The sequence below is a fragment of the Somniosus microcephalus genome, chromosome 3, assembly GCF_052327205.1.
Source record: "Somniosus microcephalus isolate GS21.2 chromosome 3, FLI_Smic_1.0, whole genome shotgun sequence".
NCBI lineage: Eukaryota > Metazoa > Chordata > Chondrichthyes > Squaliformes > Somniosidae > Somniosus > Somniosus microcephalus.
Genome location: NC_140989.1, coordinates 366,697,337 through 366,721,705, shown reverse-complemented (window position 1 = coordinate 366,721,705; position 24,369 = coordinate 366,697,337). Strand labels below are relative to the sequence as shown.

Here is a 24,369-nt window from a genome sequence, read left to right as displayed (position 1 = left end):
TCCCTCAGTACTGCCCCTCCGACAGTGCAGCGCTCCCTCAGTACTGCCCCTCCGACAGTGCAGCGCTCCCTCAGTACTGCCCCTCCGACAGTGCAGCGTTCCCCCAGCAGTGACCCTCCGACAGCGCGGCGCTCCCTCAGTACTGACCCTCTGACAGTGCGGCGCTCCCTCAGCTCTGCACTGGGAGTGTCAACCTAGATTTTTGTGCTCAAATCTCTGGAGTGAGACTTTGAACCTACAACCTTCTGACTCTGAGGCGAGGGTGCTATACACTGAGACTCTTTACAGACTTTAAAGTCAAACTTTAGTAAGGGTGAAAAGCTTAGATAGGACTGAAGTCTGACTGCTAGACTGAAATGGATTTCCAGCATCCGAGGTATTTTGCTGTCATATTGAAATGGAAGTTCGTGCATTTGGAAAATGTGTTTGCTGATTGAAAAGAGCTGACTTCAGGGACCTTACGCCAGGGACTGGGTCTGAATGAGCTGTGACAGGCACACAACAGGTTAATGTTTGACCAGCCGGGCCGCCAGCCCTGCGGACACTGGCCAGAGACACTAGCGGTGTCCGGAGCTCCCGGGTTGAGCTGTGAGTGCCTCCCGCTCCACTCCCACCATCGAGGGGCGCATTCTGCAAAAACCGCGCAGACATTCACAGGTTCAGAGGGAGGAAGGCTGCAAACTGGCGGATCCGGAGGTGGAAGTCAGAGATCTACAACATCCGGCAGCGAGAATTGCAGGCGGTGCAGCGGCTTGAGATGCAAGAGAGCGTGGGCCCGGGGGCCAGAGGAGGAGAGAGCGTGGGCCCGGGGGCCAGAGGAGAGAGCGTGGGCCCGGGGGCCAGAGGAGAGAGCGTGGGCCCGGGGGCCAGAGGAGGAGAGAGCGTGAGCCCGGGGGCCAGAGGAGGAGAGAGCGTGGGCCCGGGGGCCAGAGGAGAGAGCGTGGGCCCGGGGGCCAGAGGAGGAGAGAGCGTGAGCCCGGGGGCCAGAGGAGGAGAGAGCGTGAGCCCGGGGGCCAGAGGAGAGAGCGTGGGCCCGGGGGCCAGAGGAGAGAGCGTGGGCCCGGGGGCCAGAGGAGAGAGCGTGAGCCCGGGGGCCAGAGGAGGAGAGAGCGTGAGCCCGGGGGCCAGAGGAGACAGTGTGGGCCCGGGGGCCAGAGGAGAAGAGAGCGTGAGCCCGGGGGTCAGAGGAGACAGTGTGGGCCCGGGCAGAGGAGACAGTGTGGGCCCGGGGGCCAGAGGAGACAGTGTGGGCCCGGGGGCCAGAGGAGACAGTGTGGGCCCGGGGGCCAGAGGAGACAGTGTGGGCCCGGGGGCCAGAGGAGACAGTGTGGGCCCGGGGGCCAGAGGAGACCGTGTGGGCCCGGGGGCCAGAGGAGACCGTGTGGGCCCGGGGGCCAGAGGAGACAGTGTGGGCCCGGGGGCCAGAGGAGACAGTGTGGGCCCGGGGGCCAGAGGAGACAGTGTGGGCCCGGGGGCCAGAGGAGACAGTGTGGGCCCGGGGGCCAGAGGAGACAGTGTGGGCCCGGGGGCCAGAGGAGACAGTGTGGGCCCGGGGGCCAGAGGAGACAGTGTGGGCCCGGGGGCCAGAGGAGACAGTGTGGGCCCGGGGGCCAGAGGAGGAGAGAGCGCGAGCCCGGGGGCCAGAGGAGACAGCGCGAGCCCGGGGGCCAGAGGAGACAGCGCGAGCCCGGGGGCCAGAGGAGACAGTGCGAGCCCGGGCGGACTGGGCACGAGCCCTGCTGCAGTGCACGAGTTGCAGCGTCGTGCAGCTGTAAAAAGGAAGATCTCACTATCTGGGTAAGCAGAGCCGCTTAAAACTGAGAGCAGGGTGTGGGAGAGAGGCGAGAGCTGGCGTTGGTGACACTGGGTGTAAACACAACCTGTTACTGGAGAAAGGCAGCCAGGACAGAGGGGGACTGATTGCTCCATGAAGATGCACTGTATCTTAATTTGTGTCGAATCCTAAAATTAATCCAGGGAGGAGGTTCTGGGAATTGTTGTTCTGATGTTGAAAGTTCAACAAAAAATGTAATAATTTGGATAGTTACGTCAAGTGTCAGCTTGGCTGAGCGGTAGCACTGGCCTGACTTTTCAAATCCCTCCATCGCCCCTCCCTATCTCTGTAACCTCCTCCAGTCCCCACAACCCCCCGAGATCTCTGCGCTCCTCCAATTCTGGCCTCTTGCGCATCCCCCGATTTTAATCGCTCTGCCAATTGGCGGCCGTGCCTTCAGCTGCCTGGGCCCTAAGCTCTGGAATTCCCTCCCTAAACCCCTCCCCCTCTCCTCCATTAAGTCGCTCCTTAAAACCGACCTCTTTGGCCAAGCTTTTGGTCACCGGCCCTAATATCTCCTTATGTGGCTCGGTGTCAAATTTTGTTTGATCTACGCTCCTGTGAAGCACCTTGGGATGTTCTGCTACATTTAAAGGGGCTATATAAATACAAGTTTTTGTTGAGTTGAGTAGTCATGGGGTCAAGCCATACACCAGGACTTGAGCACATAAATCGAGGATGACCGTTCAATGTCATGCTGAAGGAGTGCTGCATTGACACAGGCGCTGTTTTTCAGATCAGGTGGCAGTGTTTTTGGAGAAGAGTAGAAGAAGTCTGGTGTCAAACCTATACAGATGAACATAAGAACATAAGAATTAGGAGCAGGAGTCGGCCATTCGGCCCTTCGAGCCTGCTCCGCCAATCAATAAGATCATGGCTGATCTTCTACCTCATCTCCACTTTCCTGCACTATCCCCATATCCCTTGATTCCCTTAATATCCAAAAATCTATCGATCTCTGTCTCGAATATACTGATCGACTGAGCCTCCACAGCCCTCTGGGGTAGAGAATTCCAAAAATTCACAACCTTCTGAGTGAAGAAGCTTCTCATCTCAGTCCTAAATGGCCGACCCCTTATCCTGAGACTATGCCCCCTGGTTCTAGACACTCCAGCCAGGGGGAAACAACCTCTCAGCATCTACCCTGTCAATTCCTCAAAAAATTCCAATGAGATTTCCTCTCATTCTTCTGAACTCCAGCGAATGTAAGCCCGTTCTTTCTTCATCGGACAATCCCCTCATCCCAGGAATCGGTCTAGTGAGCCTGTGTTGCATCCCCTCGAAGGCAAGTATATCCTCTCTTGGGTAAGGCGACCAAAACTATACACCGTACTCCAGGTGTGGCCTGACCAAAGCCCTATATAATTGCAGCAAGACTTTCTTACTCAGCCTTAATTGCAAGGGAGTTGGAGTATAACATACCAAATACTTTTTGTCCCTCGTTATGAAGATATTTAATTGCGCCTTGCATTCACAGTTAGAAGTGACTGTCTATATGCAACTGTGCTGAAATATAGTTTTAGTTTTAATTCATTCATGGGATGTGGGCGTCGCTGGCAAGGCCGGCATTTATTGTCCATCCCTAGTTGCCCTCGAGGAGGTGGTGGTGAGCCACCTTCTTGAACTGCTGCAGTCCGTGTGGTGAAGGTGCTCCCACAGTGCTGTTAGGGAGGGAGTCCCAGGATTTTGACCCAGCGACGATGAAGGAATGGCGATATATTTCCAAGCCAGGATGGTGTGTGACTTAGAGGGGAACTTGGAGCTGGCGGTGTTCCCATGCGCCTGCTGCCCTTGTCCTTTATTTACATTATTATTCTTTTCAAACCGTACCTAATTATTGCATTCCAATTTATCTTTGAAATCTTAAGTTTTAAAGTTTTTTATTGCAGTTATTCCTTCTGGTCCCCACTCTATGTCTTGGATATGGGAGCAAGTTGCAAAAAATTGAATTGGCAGAAAACAACTACTTGCATTTATACAGCACCTTTAACACAGTAAAATGTCCCAGGGCGCTTCACAAGAGCGTAAATCAAACAGAATTTGACACCGAGCCACAGAAGGAGATATTAGGACAGGTGACCAAAAGCTCGGTCAAAGAGGTCGGTTTTAAGGAGCGTCTTAAAGGAGGAGAGAGAGGCGGTGGTGTTTAGGGAGGGAATTCCAGAGCTTGGGGCCGAGGCGGCTGAAGGCACGGCCGCCAATGGCGGAGCAAAGGAAATCGGCGATGCTCAAGAGGCCGGAATTGGAGGAGTTACACTTGCTAAACTATCTTTGCACTGCTCGATACTACGATTTGTCCTATTTTTATACAGGTTGTAACTATACAACAACAACAAGTTGTATTTATACAGCGCCTTTAATGTAATAAAACATCCCAAGGCCCTTCACAGGAACGTAAATCAGACAAAATTTGACACCAAACCACATGAGATATTAGGACAGGTGATCAAAAGCTTGGTCAAAGAGGTAGGATTTAAGGTGCGTCTTAAAGGAGGAGAGAGAGGGGGAGAGGTTTAGGGAGGGAATTTGGAGCTTAGGGCCTGGGTAGCTGAAGGCACGGCCGCCAATGGTGGAGCGATTAAAATCGATCCCAATATTGACATGAGTGCTGGTGCATTTTTGTTCGCCTCTGTTGGGTATGAACAGGAGAGGCCATGGATTGCGGAGTGAGCTGGCTGGCAGGTGCCCCCCCCCCCCCCCAGAGTCCAGTCACATCAGGATGAGTAAATCTGTGGGTTAACTGCCAGCGAACCTGGGCATGTTGCCATTTCCTGCGGTGTGGAGGTTTTGTAGGGTTCTGCCGAACTCTCTTTTTAAAGTTGTTGCCTTTTCATTTTGTGGTCCTAACAGGTGTGAAACGTGCGGCGCTGCCGAAGCGAAATACAGATGTCCGCGCTGCATGACCTATTCTTGCAGGTACAACACAAACTTTTCATATTCAGTAGCCGGGGCAGCAGTGAGCCATTCAGCCCCTCGGGCCTGTGAAATAGAATTTCCCAGATTACACAGAATGTCCAGCACAGAAACAGGCCATTCGGCCCGACTGGTCTATGCGGTGTTTATGCTCCACACCAGCCTCCTCCCACCCCCTCTTCATCTCACCCCATCACCATATCCTTCTATTCCTTTCTCCCTCACAGATGTCTCCTTATCTAGCTGCACCAATAGGAGGCTCATCTTGTGGATTGCCCACATTACTGAACAGGAACCTATCTGATGAGCAATTCTGTCTCACTTCTCACCTCCATTGCAAATTTTCTTGTCTTACTATTTTACACGGAATGTACAGCACAGAAAAAGGCCATTCGGCCCAACCGGTCCGTGCCGGTGTTTCTGCTCCACACCAGCCTCCTCCCACCCCCTCTTCATCTCACCCCATCACCATATCCTTCTATTCCTTTCTCCCTCATGTGGTTATCTATCTTCCCCTTAAATGTATCTCTGCTATTCGCCTCAACCACTCCGTGGTAGCGAGTTCCACGTTCAATCAGGCAATGGCCGACCTGCCCCTCAACTCCGCTGACCCTCCATTGATCTATATCCCTTGATGCCCTTGTCTATCTAACAACAATATATCGATCTCGTCTTGAAAATTTCAATCGACCGACTTTTGGGGGAAGAGAGTTCCAGATTTCCATTGCCCATTGTGTGAAGAAGTGCTTCCTGACATCACCCCTGACCGGCCTGGCTCTAATTTTAAGGTTACGCCCCCTTGTTCTGGGCTCCCCCCCACCAGATGAAATAGTTTCTCTCTATCAAATCTGTCAAAACCCCTTTATCATTTTGACGGGCTGCATTAGATCACCCCCTCAACCTTCTGTATTCAAGGGAATACAAGCCAAGTCTGTGCAACCTGTCCTTGTAATTTAACCCTTTCAGCCCCGGTATCATTCTGGTGAGTCTGGGCTGCCCCCGCTCCAAGGCCGATATATCCTTCCTGAGGTGCGGGGCCCTGAACTGAATGCAGTGTCCAGATGGGGGTCTGACCAGAGCTTTATATAAACTCTTAACATCACTTCCATCCCTCTGTATTCCAGCCAATGTTCCCGTTAAACTGTGTGGCCGCGCGGGGCCCTGGAGGTTCCGCGCAGGCCTGTCGTCAGCTTTTAAGTGGGAAAAACCACACATCCGCTTAAAGGGACCGCGCACCCTCCCCAAAAAAACAATTAGGGGCAACATCGATTCCAGCCCTCTTGAGATGAAGGCCAACATTCCATTAGCCTCTTTGATTACTTTCTGTACCTGTCCACCAGCTTTCAGTGATCTGTGTACATGGACACTCTGCTCCTCCACAATTCCTAGTTTCTCGCCATTACTGTGCACTGTGTGCAGTCCTTACCTAAGAAAGGATATACTTGCCATAGAGGGAGAGCATCGAAGGTTCACCAGACTGATTCCTGGGATGGCAGGACTGTCGTATGAGGAGAGATTGGGTCGACTAGGCCTGTATTCACTAGAGTTTAGAAGAATGAGGGGATCTCATTGAAACGTATAAAATTCTGACAGGGCTAGACAGACTGGATGCAGGGAGGATGTTTCCCCTGGCTGGGGGTGTCTAGAACGAGGGGTCACAGTCTCAGGATACGGGGTAGGACATTTCAGACTGAGATGAGGAGAAATTTCTTCACTCAGAGGGTGGTGAACCTGTGGAATACTCTACCACAGAAGGCTGTGGAGGCCAAGTCACTGAATATATTTAAGAAGGAGATAGATAGATTTCTAGACACAAAAGGCATCAAAGGGTATGGGGAGAGAGCGGGAATATGGTATATTGAGATAAAGGATCAGCCATGATCATATTGAATGGCGGAGCAGGCTCGAATGGATGACTCCTGCTCCTATTTTTCTATGTTTCTATTAAGGAAATATTCCTGATCTGTCTTCCTTGGTTCCAAAGTGATCGGCCTCGCGCTTCCGTTTTTCCACAGTTTTGCCCACTCGCTTAACCAATCCACGTCCCTTTTATAACTTCCTGCTCCCACCTGCACAACTTCGCCAAACCTCCCGACCGAGCGTCGCCTGGTGGGAAGCATGCAGCCTCTACACCGCTAACGACTTTCTTTCTTCCTTCATTTGAAGCTTATTCTGCGTGAAGAAGCACAAAGCAGAGAGCGAGTGCGATGGAGTCCGCGACAAAACGGCGTTTACGCCCATCAGCCATTTCAATGAGATGCATCTCCTCAGTGGTAAGTGTGTTTCGGTCAAATATTGCAGGCCGATTCTTCAAAAGCGTTGGGACCTCTGCTCGACTCTTACGCGCTCTTGGTGCTTTTAGATTACAGGTTTCTGGAGGACACTGGAAGGCTGGCAGATGCTGCAAATCGAGACCAAGTCATTCACCGACCGAATTCTACAAAATCTGTAAGTTGTTCAACCGTTTGAGGTCTTTCGTCAAGAGTTTATTTCTTTCAAAGCCAACTAAAGGACCCAGGGAGTTTTAGATTATTCAGGGGCTGCTAGTGCCCGAGACTGAGCTTAGAACAGACTTTTTAACAAATTTAAATAACATTTTTTTAATGGGATTTTTGTCTTTTTTCGTTATGTTTTTTCCTTCTGAAAACTCCATGGTGCAGACCTTCCCTGTTGACAGAATAGGCTGGCCCATCATACCCGGGATGAGAGGGCTGTCCTATGATGAGGGATTGTGTAGAATGGGCCGATACTCTCTGGAGTTTAGAAGAATGAGAGGTGATCTCATTGAAACATACAAGATTCTGAGGGGGATTGACAGGGTAGATGCTGAGAGGTTGTTTCCCCCTGGCTGGAGAGTCTAGAACTAGGGGTCTCAGGATAAGGGGTCGGTCATTTAAGACCGAGATGAGGAGGAATTTCTTCACTCGGGGTTGTGAATCTTTGAAATTCTTTGCCCCAGAGGGCTGTGGATGCTGAATCGTTGAGTATATTCAAGGCTGAGATCGATAGATTTTTGGACTCTAGGGGAATCAAGGGATATGGGGAGTCGGGCGGGAAAGTGGAGTTGAGGTAGAAGATCAGCCATGATCTTATTGAATGGTGGAGCAGGCTCGAGGGGCCGAATGGCCCACTCCTGCTCCTATTTCTTATGTTCTTATCTACCCATCCTGTTACCTTCAAGGATCTGTGAACATGCACTCCAAGGTCCCTCCGTTCCTCTACATGAACATATGAACATACGAATTAGGAGCAGGAGTAGGCCACTCGGCCCCTTGAGCCTGCTCCGCCATTCAATAAGATCATGGCTGATCCGATTACTCCACATTCCCGCCTACCCCCGATAACTTTTCACCCCCTTCCTTACCAAGAATCTATCTACCTCTGCCTTAAAATATTCAAAGACTCTGCTTCCACCGCCCTCTAAGGAAGAGAGTTCCAAAGACTCACGACCCTCGGTGAGAAAAAATTTCTCCTCATCTCTGTCTTAAATGGGCGACCCCTTATTTTTAAACAGTGACCCCTAGTTCTGGATTCTCCCACAAGAGGAAACATCCTCTCCACATCCACCCTGTCCAGACCCCTCAGGATCTTATATGTTTCAATCAAGTCACCTCTTACTCTTCTGAACTCCAGCAGATACAAGCCTAGCCTGTCCAACCTTTCCTCATAAGACAACCTGCCCATTCCAGGTATTAGTCTGGTAAACCTTCTCTGAACTGCTTCCAATGCATTTACATCCTTCCTTAAATAAGGAGACCAATACTGTACACAGTGCTCCAGATGTGGTCTCACCAATGCCCTGTATAACTGAAGCATAACCTCCCTACTTTTGTATTCAATTCCCCTCGCAATAAGCAATAACATTCTATTAGCTTTCCTAATTACTTGCTGTACCTGCATCGTAACCTTTTGCGATTCATGCACTAGGACACCCAGATCCCTCTGCATCTCAGAGCTCTGCAATCTCACCATTTAGATAATATGCTTTTTTATTCTTCCTGCCAAAATGGACAACTTCACATTTTCCCACATTATACTCCATTTGCCAGATCTTTGCCCACTCACTTAACCTATCTATATCCCTTTGTAGCCTCCTTATGTCCTCTTCACAATTTACTTTCCTACCTATCTTTGTGTCATCAGCAACTTTAGCAACCATACCTTCGGTCCCTTCATCCAAGTCATCTATATAAATTGTAAAAAGTTGAGGTCCCAGCACTGATCCCTGTGGCACACCACTCGTTACATCTTGCCAATCAGAAAATGACCCATTTATGCCTACTCTCCGTTTCCTGTTAGCTAGCCAATCTTCTATCCATGCCAACATGTTACCCCCTACACCATGAGCTTTTATTTTCTGCAATAGCCTTTGATGTGGCACCTTATCAAATGCCTTCTGGAAATCTAAGTACAGTACATCCACTGGTTCCCCTTTATCCACAGCACATGTTACTTGCTCAAAGAACTCCAATAAATTGGTTAAACATGATTTCCCTTTCACAAAACCATGTTGACTCTGCCTGATTACCTTGAACTTTTCCAAGTGCCCTGCTATAACGTCTTTAATAATAGCTTCTAACATCTTCCCTTTGACAGATGTTAAGCTAACTGGCCTGTAGTTTCCTGCTTTCTGTCTCCCTCCCTTTTTGAATAAAGGAGTTACATTCGCTATTTTCCAATCTAATGGAACCTTCCCCGAATCTAGGGAATTTTGGAAAATTAAAACCAACGCATCAACTATCTCACTAGCCACTTCTTTAAAGACCCTAGGATGAAGTCCATCAGGACCCGGGAACTTGTCAGCCCACAGCTCCAACAATTTGCTCAGTACCACTTCCCTAGTGATTATAATTTTCTTGAGTTCCTCCCTCCCTTCCATTTCCTGATTCCCAGCTATTTCTGGGATGTTACTTGTATCCTCTATAGTGAAGGCCGATGCAAAATACCTGTTCAATTCAACTGCCATCTCCTTATTTTCCATTATTAATTCCCCAGACTCACTTTTTATAGGACCAATGCTCACTTTGTTAACTTTTTTAAATATCTGTATAAACTCTTATCTGTTTTTATATTTCTAGCTAGCTTTCTCTCGTACTCTAATTTTTCTCTCCTTATTGATCTTTTAGTCATTCTTTGCTGTTTTTGATATTCTGTCCAATCTTCTGACCTGCCACCCATCTTTGTGCAATTATATGCTTTTTCTTTAAGTTTAATACTATCTTTAACTTTTTTAGTTAACCACGGATGGTGGGTCCGCCCCTTGGAATTTTTCTTTCTTGTTGGAATGTATATATTCTGTGTATTTTGAAATATCCTCTTAAATGTCCGCCACTGCAACTCTATTGACCTATCCTTTAACCTAATTTGCCAGTTCACTTTAGCTGGCTCTGCTTTCATGCCCTCATAATTGCCCTTATTTAAGTTTAAAATACTAGTCTTGGACCCACTCTTCTCTCTCTCAAACTGAATGTAAAATTCAATCATATTATGATCGCTGCTACCTAGGGGTGCCTTCACTATGAGGTCATTAATTAATCGTATCTCGTTGCACAATACCAGGTCTAGTATAGCCTGCTCTCTGATTGGCTCCAGAACATGCTGTTGGAATGTTTTCGGGATAGTTTCTTACATGAACTCCTCATCTATGCTACCTTTGCCCATCTGATTTTTCCAGTCTATATGTAGATTAAAATCCCCCATGATTATTGCCGTACCCTTCTGACAAGCTCCCATTATTTTTTCCTTTATACTCCATCCTACCATGTGGTTACTGTTAGGGGGCCTGTACACCACTCCCACAAGTGACTTCTTGCCTTTATTATTTCTCATCTCTACCCAAACTGCTTCTACATCCTGGTTTCCTGAACTTCAGTCATCCCTCTCTCTCTCTATTGTGCTAATACCATCATTAATTAACAGAGTCACCCCTCCACCTTTTCCCACCTTCCTGTCCTTGCTCTCAGTGTCCTACCATTTATTGTGTATTCTCTTGCCTTGTGAGCCTTCCCCAAATGCGTTACCTCACACTTCTTCTCCGGATTGAATTCCATTTGCCACTTTTCTGACCAGTCCGTTGACATCTTCCTAAAGTCTCCAGCTTTCTTCCTCGCTATCAACCACCAATTTTTGTATAATCTGCAAACTTCTGAATCGTGCCATCCGGTCTCCTGTGGATGTGGGGTTGAATTTCTCAAATTGACCCCAGATTATTTCCCCCCCGCTGCCCCTCCACCCTAACTCCAGCAATTAGCAATAACTAGCAGTTCCAGCAATTAGCAATAACTAGCAGTTCAGTGCAAGTTGCCCCGGCAATCTCTCCTCGTCCTTTCTGTGCGCTCAGTGTATTCATTGTAGTCTTGTGCGACGTTTTTAGTTTGCAGCGATCAGTCTTTTTATCGACAACATCCTTCCGTGTTTTTGCTGATGGTATCTCTCTCTCTCTCTCTCTTTCCATCTTGCAGCTAAATTATATGAAAAATCGAGCTCGTAAATGTAACATTGACCTGAAACTTTTACCCATTGGGTTTACAAAAAGAAGAGAGAATTCAACCTATTTCAACAAGAGGTACGTTTTCACGGAGAAGTGCGGCAGTTAAGAATGGAAGCCTGCATAGTTCAAAAGTCACCAATTGGTTTTCGTCCTTGCCCTTGACCAGGATGGGATTGTGCCCATCAAACCCTGCGGCTTTGGGTAAGGCAGCAGAGGATAGGAAATCACCTCTGAAGGAAAAATGTAATGATTTTTACAGTGCTCAGTGCAACTTGTATTAATAGTATTAAAATATTAAGCTAAAAGTTCAAGATAAAAATTAAACATGTAGATAAGGTGGTTAAGAAGGCATACGGGATACTTGCCTTTATTAGCCGAGGCATAGAATATAGGAGCAGGGAGGTTATGCTTGAACTGTATAAAACACTAGTTAGGCCACAGCTAGAATACTGCGTGCAGTTCTGGTCACCACATTACAGGAAGGATGTTATCGCACTAGAGAGGGTGCAGAGGAGATTTACGAGGATGTTGCCTGGGCTGGGGAACTTTAGCCATGAGGAAAGATTGGATGGGCTGGGGTTGTTTTCTTTGGAACAGAGGAGGCTGAGGGGAGACTTGATTGAGGTGTATAAAATTATGAGAGGTCCAGATAGAGTGGACAGGAAGGACCTATTTCCCCCAGCAGAGAGGTCAATAACCAGGGGGCCTAGATTTAAAGTAATTGGTAGAAGGATTATAGGGGATTTGAGAACTTTTTTCACCCAGAGGGTGGTGAGGGTCTGGAACTCACTGCCTGAAAGGGTGGTAGAGGCAGAAACCCTCATCACATTTAAAAAGTACTTGGATATGCACTTGAAGTGCCGTAACCTACAGGGCTACGGACCAAGAGCTGGAAAGTAGGATTAGGCTGGATCGCTCTTTGTCGGCTGGCACGGACACGACGGGCCGAATAGCCTCCTTCTGTGCCGTGAATCTCTATGATTCTGTGTTCTAGTTGTAGCGGCTAAGCTATTGCATAAGGTGCAGTGTGATTTCGAACACTTTGGGGGTGGAGTTTCCGCTCAGTCGCGCTAGTTTTATCGGCTCAATTTGCCCGAAACCGGCGCAAAAGAGCGTGGAATTTCAAGCGCAGATTACGTCCAGTGCAAACCGAGTTTCCGCAATCTTTTGCGCCAGTGTGTGTGGAAAAAAATTAAAATCGCGCTGGAAGCTGGCCCCGCCCACAAAACTGAATTCATCGCCATGGCGAGCTTCCGCTAATGGCGCTCGTTTGCAGGGCCTTCGAGGAGGCTCTGAAAATTAAGCTGATTCCTTTGGGCTCAGGGACACTACTATGGTTCGGTATAAAGTCATTTTCAGTCATTTAAAATCGAGTTACACTCGGGCGCTGGATCGACACGGTGATTAAACATGGTTATATTTGGTGATCAACCCATTTTCAGCTGTTTTAATCAAACTGCGCCAAGTTGCCATTCTTAAATACATCGAGGAATATATATTTTTTAAAATAGCAAAATACTGCAGATGCTGGAAATCTGAAATCACAACAGAAAACGCTAGAAAAACTCAGCAGGTCAGGCAGCATCCGCGGAGAGAAAAACAGAGTCAACATTTCAGGTCGAAGACCTTTCGTCAGAACGGAAGAAAAAAAGCAGGAAAAGGAACAGATTTTAAAGCAAGTTTAGGGGCTGGGAAATGGGGGAGAGGATGAAAGAACAAAAGGGAAGGTCTGTGATAGGATGGAAGGCAGGAGAGATTAAGAGACATTGAGAGATATTCAAGGCGAGCGGAGATGGTAACGGGACAGGTTAAGAAACAAAGGATGGCTCGCGATGAAGTGTAAATTGCGCTGGCAGAGTGAAGGACAGCTGACGTGTGGGGGAGAAGAAAGAAAGGGCACAAAGAAAAAGTGTGGATAAAAAATATATATATGATAGGGGCCGAGGTTATGATCTGAAATTGTTGAATTCTATGTTGAGTCCAGAAGGCTGTAAAGTGCCTAATCGAAAGATGAGGCGCTGTTCCTCGAGCTTTTCTTAAACGCTGCCCGCTGGTTCATGACAGATTTTGCGTTTTTTAAATTTGTTCCTGGGATGTGGGCGTCGCTGGCATTTATTGCCCATCCCTAATCGCCCTCGAGAAGGTGGTGGTGAGCCACCGCCTTGAACCGCTGCAGTCCGTGTGGTGAAGGTACTCCCACAGTGCTGTTGGGGAGGGAGTTCCAGGATATCGACCCGGCGACGATGAAGGATCGGCCGATATACTTCCAAGTCAGGAGGGTGTGTGACTTGGAGGGGAACTGGGAGGTGGTGGTGTTCCCATGCGCCTGAACTTCCAGAAGCCCTTGTAATGAAAGCGGAAATTGACTCATTCGTTGCTGTAAACCTGTCTTAATCTTGAAAACAAGAAGAAGAAAACATAAGAATTATGAGCAGGAGCCGGCCATTCGGCCCCTCGAGCCTGCTCCGCCATTCAATAAGATCAAGGCTGATCTTCAACCTCAACTCCACTTTCCTGAACTATCCTCATATCCCTTGATTCTCTTAATATTCAACAATCTATTGATCTCTGTCTTGAATATACTCAACGACTGAGCCTCCACAGCCCTCTGGGGTAGAGAATTCCAAAGATTCACCACCCTCTGAGTGAAGAAATTTCTCCTCATCTCAGTCCTAAATGGCCGACTCCTTATTCTGAGACTGTGGCCCCTGGTTCGAGACTCCCCAGCCAGGGGAAACATCCTCTGAGCATCTACCCTGTCAAGCCCTGTAAACAAACCATAATTACATAGAATATACAGCACAGAAACAGGCCATTCGGCCCGACCAGCCTGTGCTAGTGTTTGTTTATACTCCACACGGGTCTCCTCCCATTCCATCTGCCTCGTCACAGCCTTTCAGCATATCTTCCTATTCCCTTTTCTCTCATGTACTCGTCTAGTTTCCTTTTGAAAGTATCTAAGCTATTCGCCTCAACCACGTCCCTTGCACATTCTAACCACTCTCTGAGTAAAGACATCTCTCCTTATTTCCCTATTGGATTTATTAGTAACTATCTTGTATTGATGGGCCCTAGTTTTGGATTCTGCCACAAGTGGAAACATCACCTCTCCGCATCTAGCCTGCCCAGTCATAATTTTAAAGACCTCTATCAGGTCACCGCTATGTCTTCTCTTTTCTAAAGAGGAAAGCTCCAATCTGTCCCGATAGCTGTAACCATCATTTTAACTCCTGTGCTGTTTCACCCACCCCACACTGGGTGTATATCCCGATTATTGCCAATGCTATTGAGACTTCAGAATTAACTAGGAAGTTTCAAGTAAATAAGAACAGGAGGAGGCCATTCAATTGGCTGATCTGTATTTTAACTCCAGCTACCCGCCTTGGTTCCATAACCCTTAATACCCTTGCCAACCAAAAATATGTCAATCTTAGTTTTGACATTTTCAATTGACCACCCCCCCCCCCCCCCCACCCCCAGCCTCAGTAGCTTTTTGGGGGGAGAGAGTTCCAGATTCCCACCCCCCTTTGTGTGAAGAAGTGTTTCTTGACATCACCCCTGAACGGCCTGGCTCTAATTTTAAGGTTCTGCCCCCTTGTTCTGGACTCCCCCCACCAGAGGAAATAGTTTCTCTCTATCGACCCGATCAACTCCTTTAATCATCTTAAACACCTCAATTAGATCAACCCTTAATCGTCTATACAAGCCTAGTCTATACACCCCATTCTCATAATTTAACTCTTTTAGCCCCGGTATAATTCTGGTGAATCTGCGTTGCACCCCCTCTAAGACCAGTCTATCCTTCCTGAGGTGCGGGGCCCTGAACTGAACGCAGAGCTCTAACCAGAGTGGGGTCTGACGAGACCTTTATATAACTGTAACATAACTTCCATCCCTTTGTATTCCACCACCCCCCTTGAGATAAAGGCCAACATTTTACATTTTTAAACAAAATCCGGGCTGTCTTTGCTGCCTCCGATTCTGCAAATCACACAGTGAGGGTTGGATGTGTGTGAGGGAAGAGAATAGCTTTGGCACTTCCCATGGCCATGGAGTTACGGTGCACTAGAGATCCTGGTTACAGTACAGTTCTTCAAACTATCAACATCCTGGGGGTCACCATTGACCAGAAACTTAACTGGACCAGCCACATAAACACTGTGGCAACAAGAGCAGGTCAGAGTGTCTCACCTCCTGACTCCCCAAAGCCTTTCCACCATCTACAAGGCACAAGTCAGGAGTGTGATGGAATACTCTCCACTTGCCTGGATGAGTGCAGCTCCAACAACACTCAAGAAGCTCGACACCATCCAGGACAAAGCAGCCCGTTTGATTGGCACCCCATCCACCCCCTTAAACATTCACTCCCTCCACCACCGGCGTACCGTGGCTGCAGTGTGTACCATCTACAAGATGCACTGCAGCAACTCACCAAGGCTTCTTCGGCAGCACCTCCCAAACCCACGACCTCTTCCACCTAGAAGGACGAGGGCAGCAGGCGCATGGGAACACCGCCACCTCCAAGTTCCCCTCCAAGTCACACACCATCCTGACTTGGAAATATATCGGCCGTTCCTTCATCGTCGCTGGGTCAAAATCCTGGAACTCCCTCCCTAACAGCACTGTGAGAGCACCTTCACCACACGGACTGCAGCGGTTCAAGAAGGCGACTCACCACCACCTTCTCGAGGGCAATTAGGGATGGGCAATAAGTGCTGGCCTTGCCAGCGACGCCCACATCCCAGGAATGAATAAAACAAAATACTTCGATTAAACTGATACTGTACAATTTTGATTTGGTATAAATGTTTGAAATAGGAGATTAAAAATTGAGAGTACAATGAAGTTTGTTTCCCACTATTTGATTGGGAAATACCTAAAATAATTCCACACTTTTTATGATAAGAGCAGGGATTCATATTGTGGAGAATGTTTGAGAGAAAAACGTTAGAAGCGAAATTCATAAATTAACATCTTTACATCACCATATTAGTAAACATTTTCAAGTCAGTCTGATTGGTTCTCCTGTCCAGGAAGAAAGTTGAATGTTTATTTCTGTTAACAAAAAGCAGGAAATGCTATGATTTTTTAATTCGGTGGCGCAAACTGCACTTGTGAATAAGAGCTGCATTTCTGACCTGTTACATGGGGGGGCGCTGGTTCAACAAGACCACGTTTATTAATGGAAGTGATTGAAGTTGGAAATACGGATACCCGCTTTTGTTGAATTCTTTTTAATACTGTGAACTAAAGAACTACAGCATTTTATATTTGTTGGTTGGTTGCCTTGTGATTAATATTCTAATTATTTATGTGGACGTCCAGCACGTCAGCGCCATAGGAAAGCCGCTGCTCCTGCTGCTTGTGCAGCCGTTGCTATAGTGACATGAGGGATGGGCTAATACATTGACATTTTTTAAATTAATGCTAATTGCATGAATGGATCGGCCTCTTTCAGCTCACCTCAGGCTTTTGGATTGTTTGTCGATGTGTAACCGTGTAACCGAGTGAGGTTTCTGAAGTGTTAACATATTATTATGCAGTTCTTTTATATCCCAGTCATTTTATTTTTAAAATAGAGTTTGTACAGACGAACTAAAAGCTTTGAATTAATTCTACCGTAAACAAACTTGCAGAATGGGCATGTAAACGACAAGTGAATTTCAATATCGGTAAGTGTGAGGTGGTGCGTGTTGGTAGGAGGAATAAGGAGGCGACCCACTCCTTGGAAAATAAGAGACTAAATGGAGTAGAGGTGGAAAGGGATCTAGGGGTGTAGATTCACAAATCACTAAAAGTAGCAACGCTGGCTAAAAAACCCATAAAAGTGCAAATAAAGCACTGGGGCTCATTTCTAGAAAATTAGAATTCAACAGCAGAGACGTTACGTTAAACGTGTACAGAACCTTGTCTGATTGTCTCATGATTTGAGATGGTGGGGTGGCAATATGGCATTACTGTATACATGCTTTTTAAGTGGTTGTTGTTTTAAAATTTGCCCGCGGACGAAAAGGTCGCGTTCAAAGGAGTTTGTGACCCGCTCAGTACAAAAAAAGAGAGGGAACATTGTTTGTGGGATCTTGCTGTGCAAAAATGTCTGCCGTGGTTGCTGACATAATGACTGCACGCTAAAAGTAACTCATTGGCTGCGAAGGGTGTGAAAGGCACATTGTAGAATTACAGTGGTACAGGGCCTTGGTGAGACCACACCTTGAGTATTGTGTGCAGTTTTGGTCACCTTATCTGAGGAAGGATGTTCTTGCCATGGAGGGAGTGCAGCGAAGATTCACCAGACTGATACCTGGGATGGCAGGAATGACGTATGAGGAGAGATTGGGTCGATTGGGCTTATACTCGCTGGAGTTTAGAAGAATGAGAGGGGATCTCATTGAAACTTATAAAATTCTAACAGGACTAGACAGACTAGATGCTGGAAGGATGTTCCCGATGGTCGGGGAGTCCAGAACCAGGGGTCTAAGGATAAGGGGTGTAAGCCATTTAGGACAGAGATGAGGAGGAATTTCTTCACCCAGAGAGTTGGGAACCTGTGGAATTCTCTACCACAGAAGGCAGTAGAGGCCAACTTATTAAAGATATTCAAGAAGGAGTTAGATATATTTCTTAAGGCTAAAGGGATCAAGGGATATGGGGAGAAGGCAGGGACCGGGTACTGAATTTGGATGATCAGCCATGATCTCATTGAATGGCGGAGCAGGCTCGAGGGGTCGAATGGCCTACTCCTGCTCCTATCTTCTATGTTTCTATAGAATGGAATCATAGAATCTCACAGCACAGGAGGAGGCCATTCGGCCCATCGTGCCTGTGCCAGCTCTTTGAAAGAGCTCTCCAATTAGTCCCACTCTCTGCTCTTTCCCCACAGCCCCGCAAATTAGTCCTCATTAGGTACATGTCCAATTGCCTTTTGAACGTTACTAAGACATTTCTTCCCATTTCCCCTCTAGCTCTTTTGCCAATTATTTTAAATCTTTGACTTCTGATTACTGACCCATGTGCCAAAGGCAATGGTTTCTCCCTACTTGCTCTATCAAAACCCCTCATGATTTTGAATACCTCTATTAGGTTTCCCCTTAACCTTCTCTGCTCTAAGGAGAACAATCCCAGCTTCTCCAGTCTCTCCACACAACTGAAGTCCCTCACCCCTGGTACCATTCTAGTAAATCCCCTCTGCACCCTCTCCAAGGCCTTGACATCCTTCCTAAAGTGCGGTGCCCAGAACTGGACACACTATTCCAGCTGGGACCTGACCAGTGATTTATAAAGGTTTAGCATAACTTCCTTGCTTTTGCATTCAATGGCCCTATTAACAAAGTCAAGTATCCCATACACTTTCTTAAACGCCTTATCACCTTGCCCTGCCACCTTCAAAGATTGGTGAATTTGCACCCCCCTCAAATAGTACCGTTTAGATTATCCTGCCTCTCCATGTTCCTCCCAAAGTCACATCACTTCACACTTATCTGCATTAAATTGTATCTGCCACCTGTCTGCCCATTTCACCCGTCTGTCTATGTCCTCCTGACGTCTGATACTCTCCTGCTTTACTGTTTACTACGTTGCCAAGTGTTGTGTCATCTGCATACTTTGAAATTATACACCCTATACCCAAGCCCAGGTCATTTATATATAACAAGAAAAGCAATGGTCTTAATTTCTAAATGCAAGTCTGTCTGTCTTTCCTAGTCTTACGTGTGGCAATTTGAAATTCGCTAGATATTAGTGAATTAATTTTAAATTTATGACCCGACTCATTGTTGAAACTTTGTACTATGTTCCATGCCGACCTTTCGAGTCTCTGCTCTTGAACTGTTACAGCCTGTTTACCCCTCATTCCCTCGGAGGGCAGTCCATCATAATGACTAATGTTTGCCGAACCATTAGCGTTGGTTTTCTGTGCAGGTTCTGGCAAGTTACATAACAGATCTACATTTATTTATTTATTTAAACCACTTGACTAAAATAACAACAGAAAATGCTGGAAAAACTCAGCAGGCCAGGCAACATCCGTGGAGAGAGAAATAGAGTCAACGTTTCGGGTCAAAACCCTTCGTCAGGACTGAGAAAACACAGGAAATGAAACAGATTAAAAGGCCAGTTTGGGGGCTGGGAAATGGGGGTGAAAGAACAAAAGAGAAGTGAAGAGACATTAAGAGGTATTCAAAACGAGACGAGATGGCGATAGGACTAGTGGAGACAAAAGACGGCTCTAGATTAGGTGTGAAATGCGCTGGCAGAATGGGAGACAGCTGCCATGTGGGAGAGAAAGGGGGGAAGGGCACAAAACAAAGGTGTGGATAAAAAATACGTAAAAATGTAATGGGGGCCGAGGTTATGATCTGAAATTGTTGACTAAAATAACATACAAGTCCAAAATTACGTTGACATTTTTGGCACATGTAATAATGGTACATAAATTATTTGGCATGGGTGAGGGGGAAAAGGGAGAGAACGGCGATGGGAAGCGCTAGGTTTAAACACCACGTGCTAAAATAGCTCTACAAATATCGGGCTACGTTCAACGTTCCCGTCGAGCTGCACGGCCACGCGGCTCTCTGCAGACCCCGCGCAGCCGGTGAGACGGCTTTTAAATAGGAAAACTGCGCAGGTGCGGAATTCTGAATGGCCCTTAAAGGGGCCGCGTGTGAGAAAAAAAAATTGAGTGGGAACTTTGGATAGGTTGGCTTATTTTTTAAGGTATAAATGTGTGTTTTGTTTTGATTTCGGAGGGGAGGAACTGGCGAAGGTTCGTGGTTTCCAGTTCTGGCCCTAACGATTGTTCGTTTCCAGTAATGAATATCACATGTTGCTGACACCAGGGGTGTCATTCATCATCTTCAAATTGGATCTGTTGGTGCAGTTTTCTATAAATATGTTCCTTCCTGGAAAAGGGAATTGACGCCAATTGAATTGGAGAGCAGGGTTGCTGTTCTCGTGGAAAAGCTCTGATCTTCCCTTTTTTTAACAAGTCTCCAGCACCCACACAAGTGTTGCCACGATTAACTGAACAGCTTGGGTCATGCTATCTACGAGGTACAGCTCTCTGCCTTCCTGTCGAGAATTCATTTGGCTCAATTCTCATCCTCGTGTTCAAATCCCTCCATGGCCTCATCACCCCCCCCGCCCTATCTCTGTAACTGCCTCCATCCCCTACAACCCTCCCCATCTCTGTAACCTCCTCCATGACCTCCTCGCCCCCTTCCCAATCTCTGTAATCCCCTACAACCCTCCCTCTCTCTGTAACCCCCTCCCTATCTCTGTAACCTCTTTCAGCTTTACACCCCTCCCCATCACAGTAACTCCCTCCCACCCTACACCCCTCCCTATCTCTGTAACCCCCCTCCAACCCCACAACCCCCCCGAGATCTCTGCGCTCCTTCAATTCTGGCCTCTTGCACATCCCCGATTTTAATTGTCCCACCATTGGCGGCCGTGCCTTCAGCTACCTGGGCCCTAAGCTCTGGACTTCCCTCCCTAAACCTTTCTGCCTCTTGCTCTCCTTTTTAAACCCTTCCTGAAAACCTCCCTCTTTGACCAAGCTTTTGGTCATCTTTCCTAATATCTCCTTATGTGGCTCGGTGTCAAATTTTTGCTGTGAAGCACCTTGGAACGTTTCACTGCGTTAAAGGAGATGTATAAATATAGGTTGTTGTAACTTTATTGTGGCTCGATGCAAGCTATGCCGGGGCCACACTTTTTTTTGATATATATAAATGACCTGGATATTGGAATACAGAGTAGAATTTCTAAATTTACTGATGACACCAAACTTGGGGGTGTGGCAAACAGTGAGGATGATACCAATCGACTGCAACAGGACATAGAAAGGCTCGCAGAATGGGCAGACAAGTGGCAGATGGAGTTTAATACAGAGAAGTGTGAGGTGATGCATTTTGGCAGAAGGAACAGGGAGAGGCAATATACACTTAATGGCACAGTTTTACAGAGTGTGCAGGGACAGAGGGGCCTGGGAGTTAATGTGCATAGGTCCCTGAAGGTGACAGGACATATTGAGAGAGTGGTTAGCAAAGCATATGGGATCTTGGGCTTCATAAATAGAGGTATTGAGTCCAAAAGTAGAGAAGTTATGCTGAACCTTTATAAAGCGCTGGTTAGGCCACAACTGGAGTATTGCGTCCAGTTCTGGTCACCACACTTTAGGAAGGATGTGAAGGCCCTGGAGAGGGTGCAGAGGAGATTTACCAGAATGGTTCCGGGGATGGGGGATCTTAGCTACAAGGACTGGTTGGAGAAGCTGGATTTGTTTTCATTAGAGCAAAGGAGGTTGAGGGGTGATTTGATCGAGTTGTACAGGATTATGACGGGTTTGGATAGGCTAGACGGGGAAAGGCTGTTCCCACTAGTTGATGGTACAAGGACTAGGGGACACAGATTGAAGGTTTTGGGCAAGAGATACAGGGGGGATGTGAGGAAAAACTTTTTTATGCAGCGAGTGGTGAGGACCTGGAACTCGCTGCCGACGGAAGTGGTGGAAGCGGAGACACTCGGTGTTTTCAAGGGGAGACTGGATAGGCACTTGAGGGAAATAAACTTGCAGGGCTACGGGGATAGAGCGGGGGAATGGGACTGACTGGATTGCTCTAGAGAGAACCGACACGGACTCGATGGGCTGAATGGCCTCCTTCTGTGCCATTATGACTCTAGGAGTAATAGTGGGCAAAGTCAAGAGTGTGGCTTGACAGCCGTTCTGATTGCTCAGTCATCCAGATGTTTTAACACGCCAGAGAAATTAAATGGGCAGGTGCGGGGTGGGTGGATGTGGTGGGGAGATTCTCAACTTCAGTGGTGGGGGGTCGGAAAACTGACAAAGGAGCAACGTCCATTTTTTTTGATACTGAGGGAATCGAGGGATATTGGGATCGGGCGGGAAAGTGGAGTTGAGGTCAAAGATCAGCCATGATCTTATGGAATGGCGGAGCAGGCTCGAGGGGTTGGTGTGGCGGAGCGGGCTCGAGGGGCCGGTGTGGCGGAGCGGGCTCGAGGGGCCGGTGTGGCGGAGCGGGCTCGAGGGGCCGGTGTGGCGGAGCGGGCTCGAGGGGCCGGTGTGGCGGAGCGGGCTCGAGGGGCCGGTGTGGCGGAGCGGGCTCGAGGGGCCGGTGTGGCGGAGCGGGCTCGAGGGGCCGGTGTGGCGGAGCGGGCTCGAGGGGCCGGTGTGGCGGAGCGGGCTCGAGGGGCCGGTGTGGCGGAGCGGGCTCGAGGGGCCGGTGTGGCGGAGCGGGCTCGACGGGCCGGTGTGGCGGAGCGGGCTCGAGGGGCCGGTGTGGCGGAGCGGGCTCGAGGGGCCGGTGTGGCGGAGCGGGCTCGAGGGGCCGGTGTGGCGGAGCGGGCTCGAGGGGCCGGTGTGGCGGAGCGGGCTCGAGGGGCCGGTGTGGCGGAGCGGGCTCGAGGGGCCGGTGTGGCGGAGCGGGCTCGAGGGGCCGGTGTGGCGGAGCGGGCTCGAGGGGCCGGTGTGGCGGAGCGGGCTCGAGGGGCCGGTGTGGCGGAGCGGGCTCGAGGGGCCGGTGTGGCGGAGCGGGCTCGAGGGGCCGGTGTGGCGGAGCGGGCTCGAGGGGCCGGTGTGGCGGAGCGGGCTCGAGGGGCTGCGTGGCCAACTCCTGCTCTTATTCTGATAGCCTTCCCTCCCTCCCCCCACCGTATACACCCCACCCGATTTCCACCGAAGTCGACAGAAAGGTAACCGGGGCTGGGTGCGTAACGGGCAGCCAGTCTCTTCCCCTGTCTCCGCCTCCGACCATTTTATTTCACATCTCTGGCGTGTTAAAACTTTTGTTATAAAAAAAATATATTTTGTTTCTCAAAATATAAGTCAACAATTTTTCAATTGGGGATCCTCTCCCATCGCCTCCCAACTTTAAAAATTTTCCTTCATTTATTCATTCTCGGGATGTGGGTGTCGCTGGCAAGGCCGGCATTTATTGCGCATCCCTAATTGCCCTCGAGAAGGTGGTGGTGAGCCGCCTTCTTGAACCGCTGCAGTCCGTGTGGTGAAGGTGCTCCCACAGTGCTGTTAGGGAGGGAGTTCCAGGATTCTGACCCAGCGACGCTGAAGGAACGGCCCGATGTATGTTCAAATCGGGATTGATGTGTGACTTGGAGGGGAACTTGGAGGTGGTGGTGTTCCCATGCACCTGCTGCCCTTGTCCTTCTAGGTGGAAGAGGTCACGAGTTTGGGAGGTGCTGCCGAAGAAGCCTTGGCGAGTTTTGCTGCGGCGCGTCTTTCACCCGCACTTGCAGTTGCTCTTGAGGGCAGGTAGGGTCGGGGCGTGGGGAGAGGTGACTGTGGAACCCATTTAGTTCATACCTAACCTGTGATGCATTTTTGTTTTAGTATCTTACCCTAGTCCTTTCTGCCATGTGTTTGCTAATATTAGCCAAGAGGACAGTTGGATCTTTGCCAATGATAACAGTGAATGGGACACCTGGAAGCGCTGAAGTTTGCTGTTCTGATGCGCAGCCAGAGAGGTGTGAGGCTTCCTCCTCAAAAGTGGTGTTGGGCCGCTTGCTTAATATCAATTCGAGAGGCTTCGCAGCTGAATGAAACTGCGGGGTTTTACATCGAGACAAAACATCAAAAGCACGGCGCATTACCACGAGATGTGCAGTGTCGCTGTCTAATTAGAATCCCCCGTGTTGGAGGCCGCGCTGTTTTTAGTGCTACAAAGATTCCGCGCGCGTGTGTTTCCACCCCCTCCGGGGAATTGAGATATTCTTGTACTTTTGCCACGCAGTGTCGATGCCAAGCTAGCAAATATTAGGCCAACTGTGGGCTGGGCCAGAATCAAGAGGCAGGCTCCCAAATATTCAGGGCCTCTGCGGTAGCAGTGTGAACTTTTTCCATTTCCCAACCCGACCATCCTGCGGTCTCTTGTCAGCGAGGCTGCCAAATTTTGGGCTATTTCTGTAGCAGTGGAGTCAACCACTGACGGCGGCTTCATGCCAGCTAGCTAGCAGGAGCTGCATTCAAAATGGGGCTGGGGGGCGTTGGTGGGGAAAGATTAACTCACTAAACTCGTCGGGTCCCCTAAAGATAGACTTCAAGACCATACTTAAGTTGTTTTGATTTGTGCGGTTTCAGCGTTTCTGATGCGCCTCTTGG

General features: G+C 48.5%; 1 protein-coding gene across 1 annotated transcript in view; it reads left to right on the top strand.

The window, feature by feature from the left end:
* Positions 1-258: 258 nt before the first annotated feature.
* The window catches only part of znhit6 (zinc finger HIT-type containing 6), a 97,260-nt gene continuing 73,149 nt past the window's right edge, over positions 259-24,369 (top strand). The window contains exons 1-5 of the mRNA XM_085983548.1: positions 259-1,797; positions 4,685-4,750; positions 6,914-7,020; positions 7,110-7,195; positions 11,209-11,312. Coding sequence (XP_085839674.1) covers positions 758-1,797; positions 4,685-4,750; positions 6,914-7,020; positions 7,110-7,195; positions 11,209-11,312 — 1,403 coding nt within the window. The 5' untranslated portion in view covers positions 259-757. The remainder of the gene's footprint in view (positions 1,798-4,684; positions 4,751-6,913; positions 7,021-7,109; positions 7,196-11,208; positions 11,313-24,369) is intronic.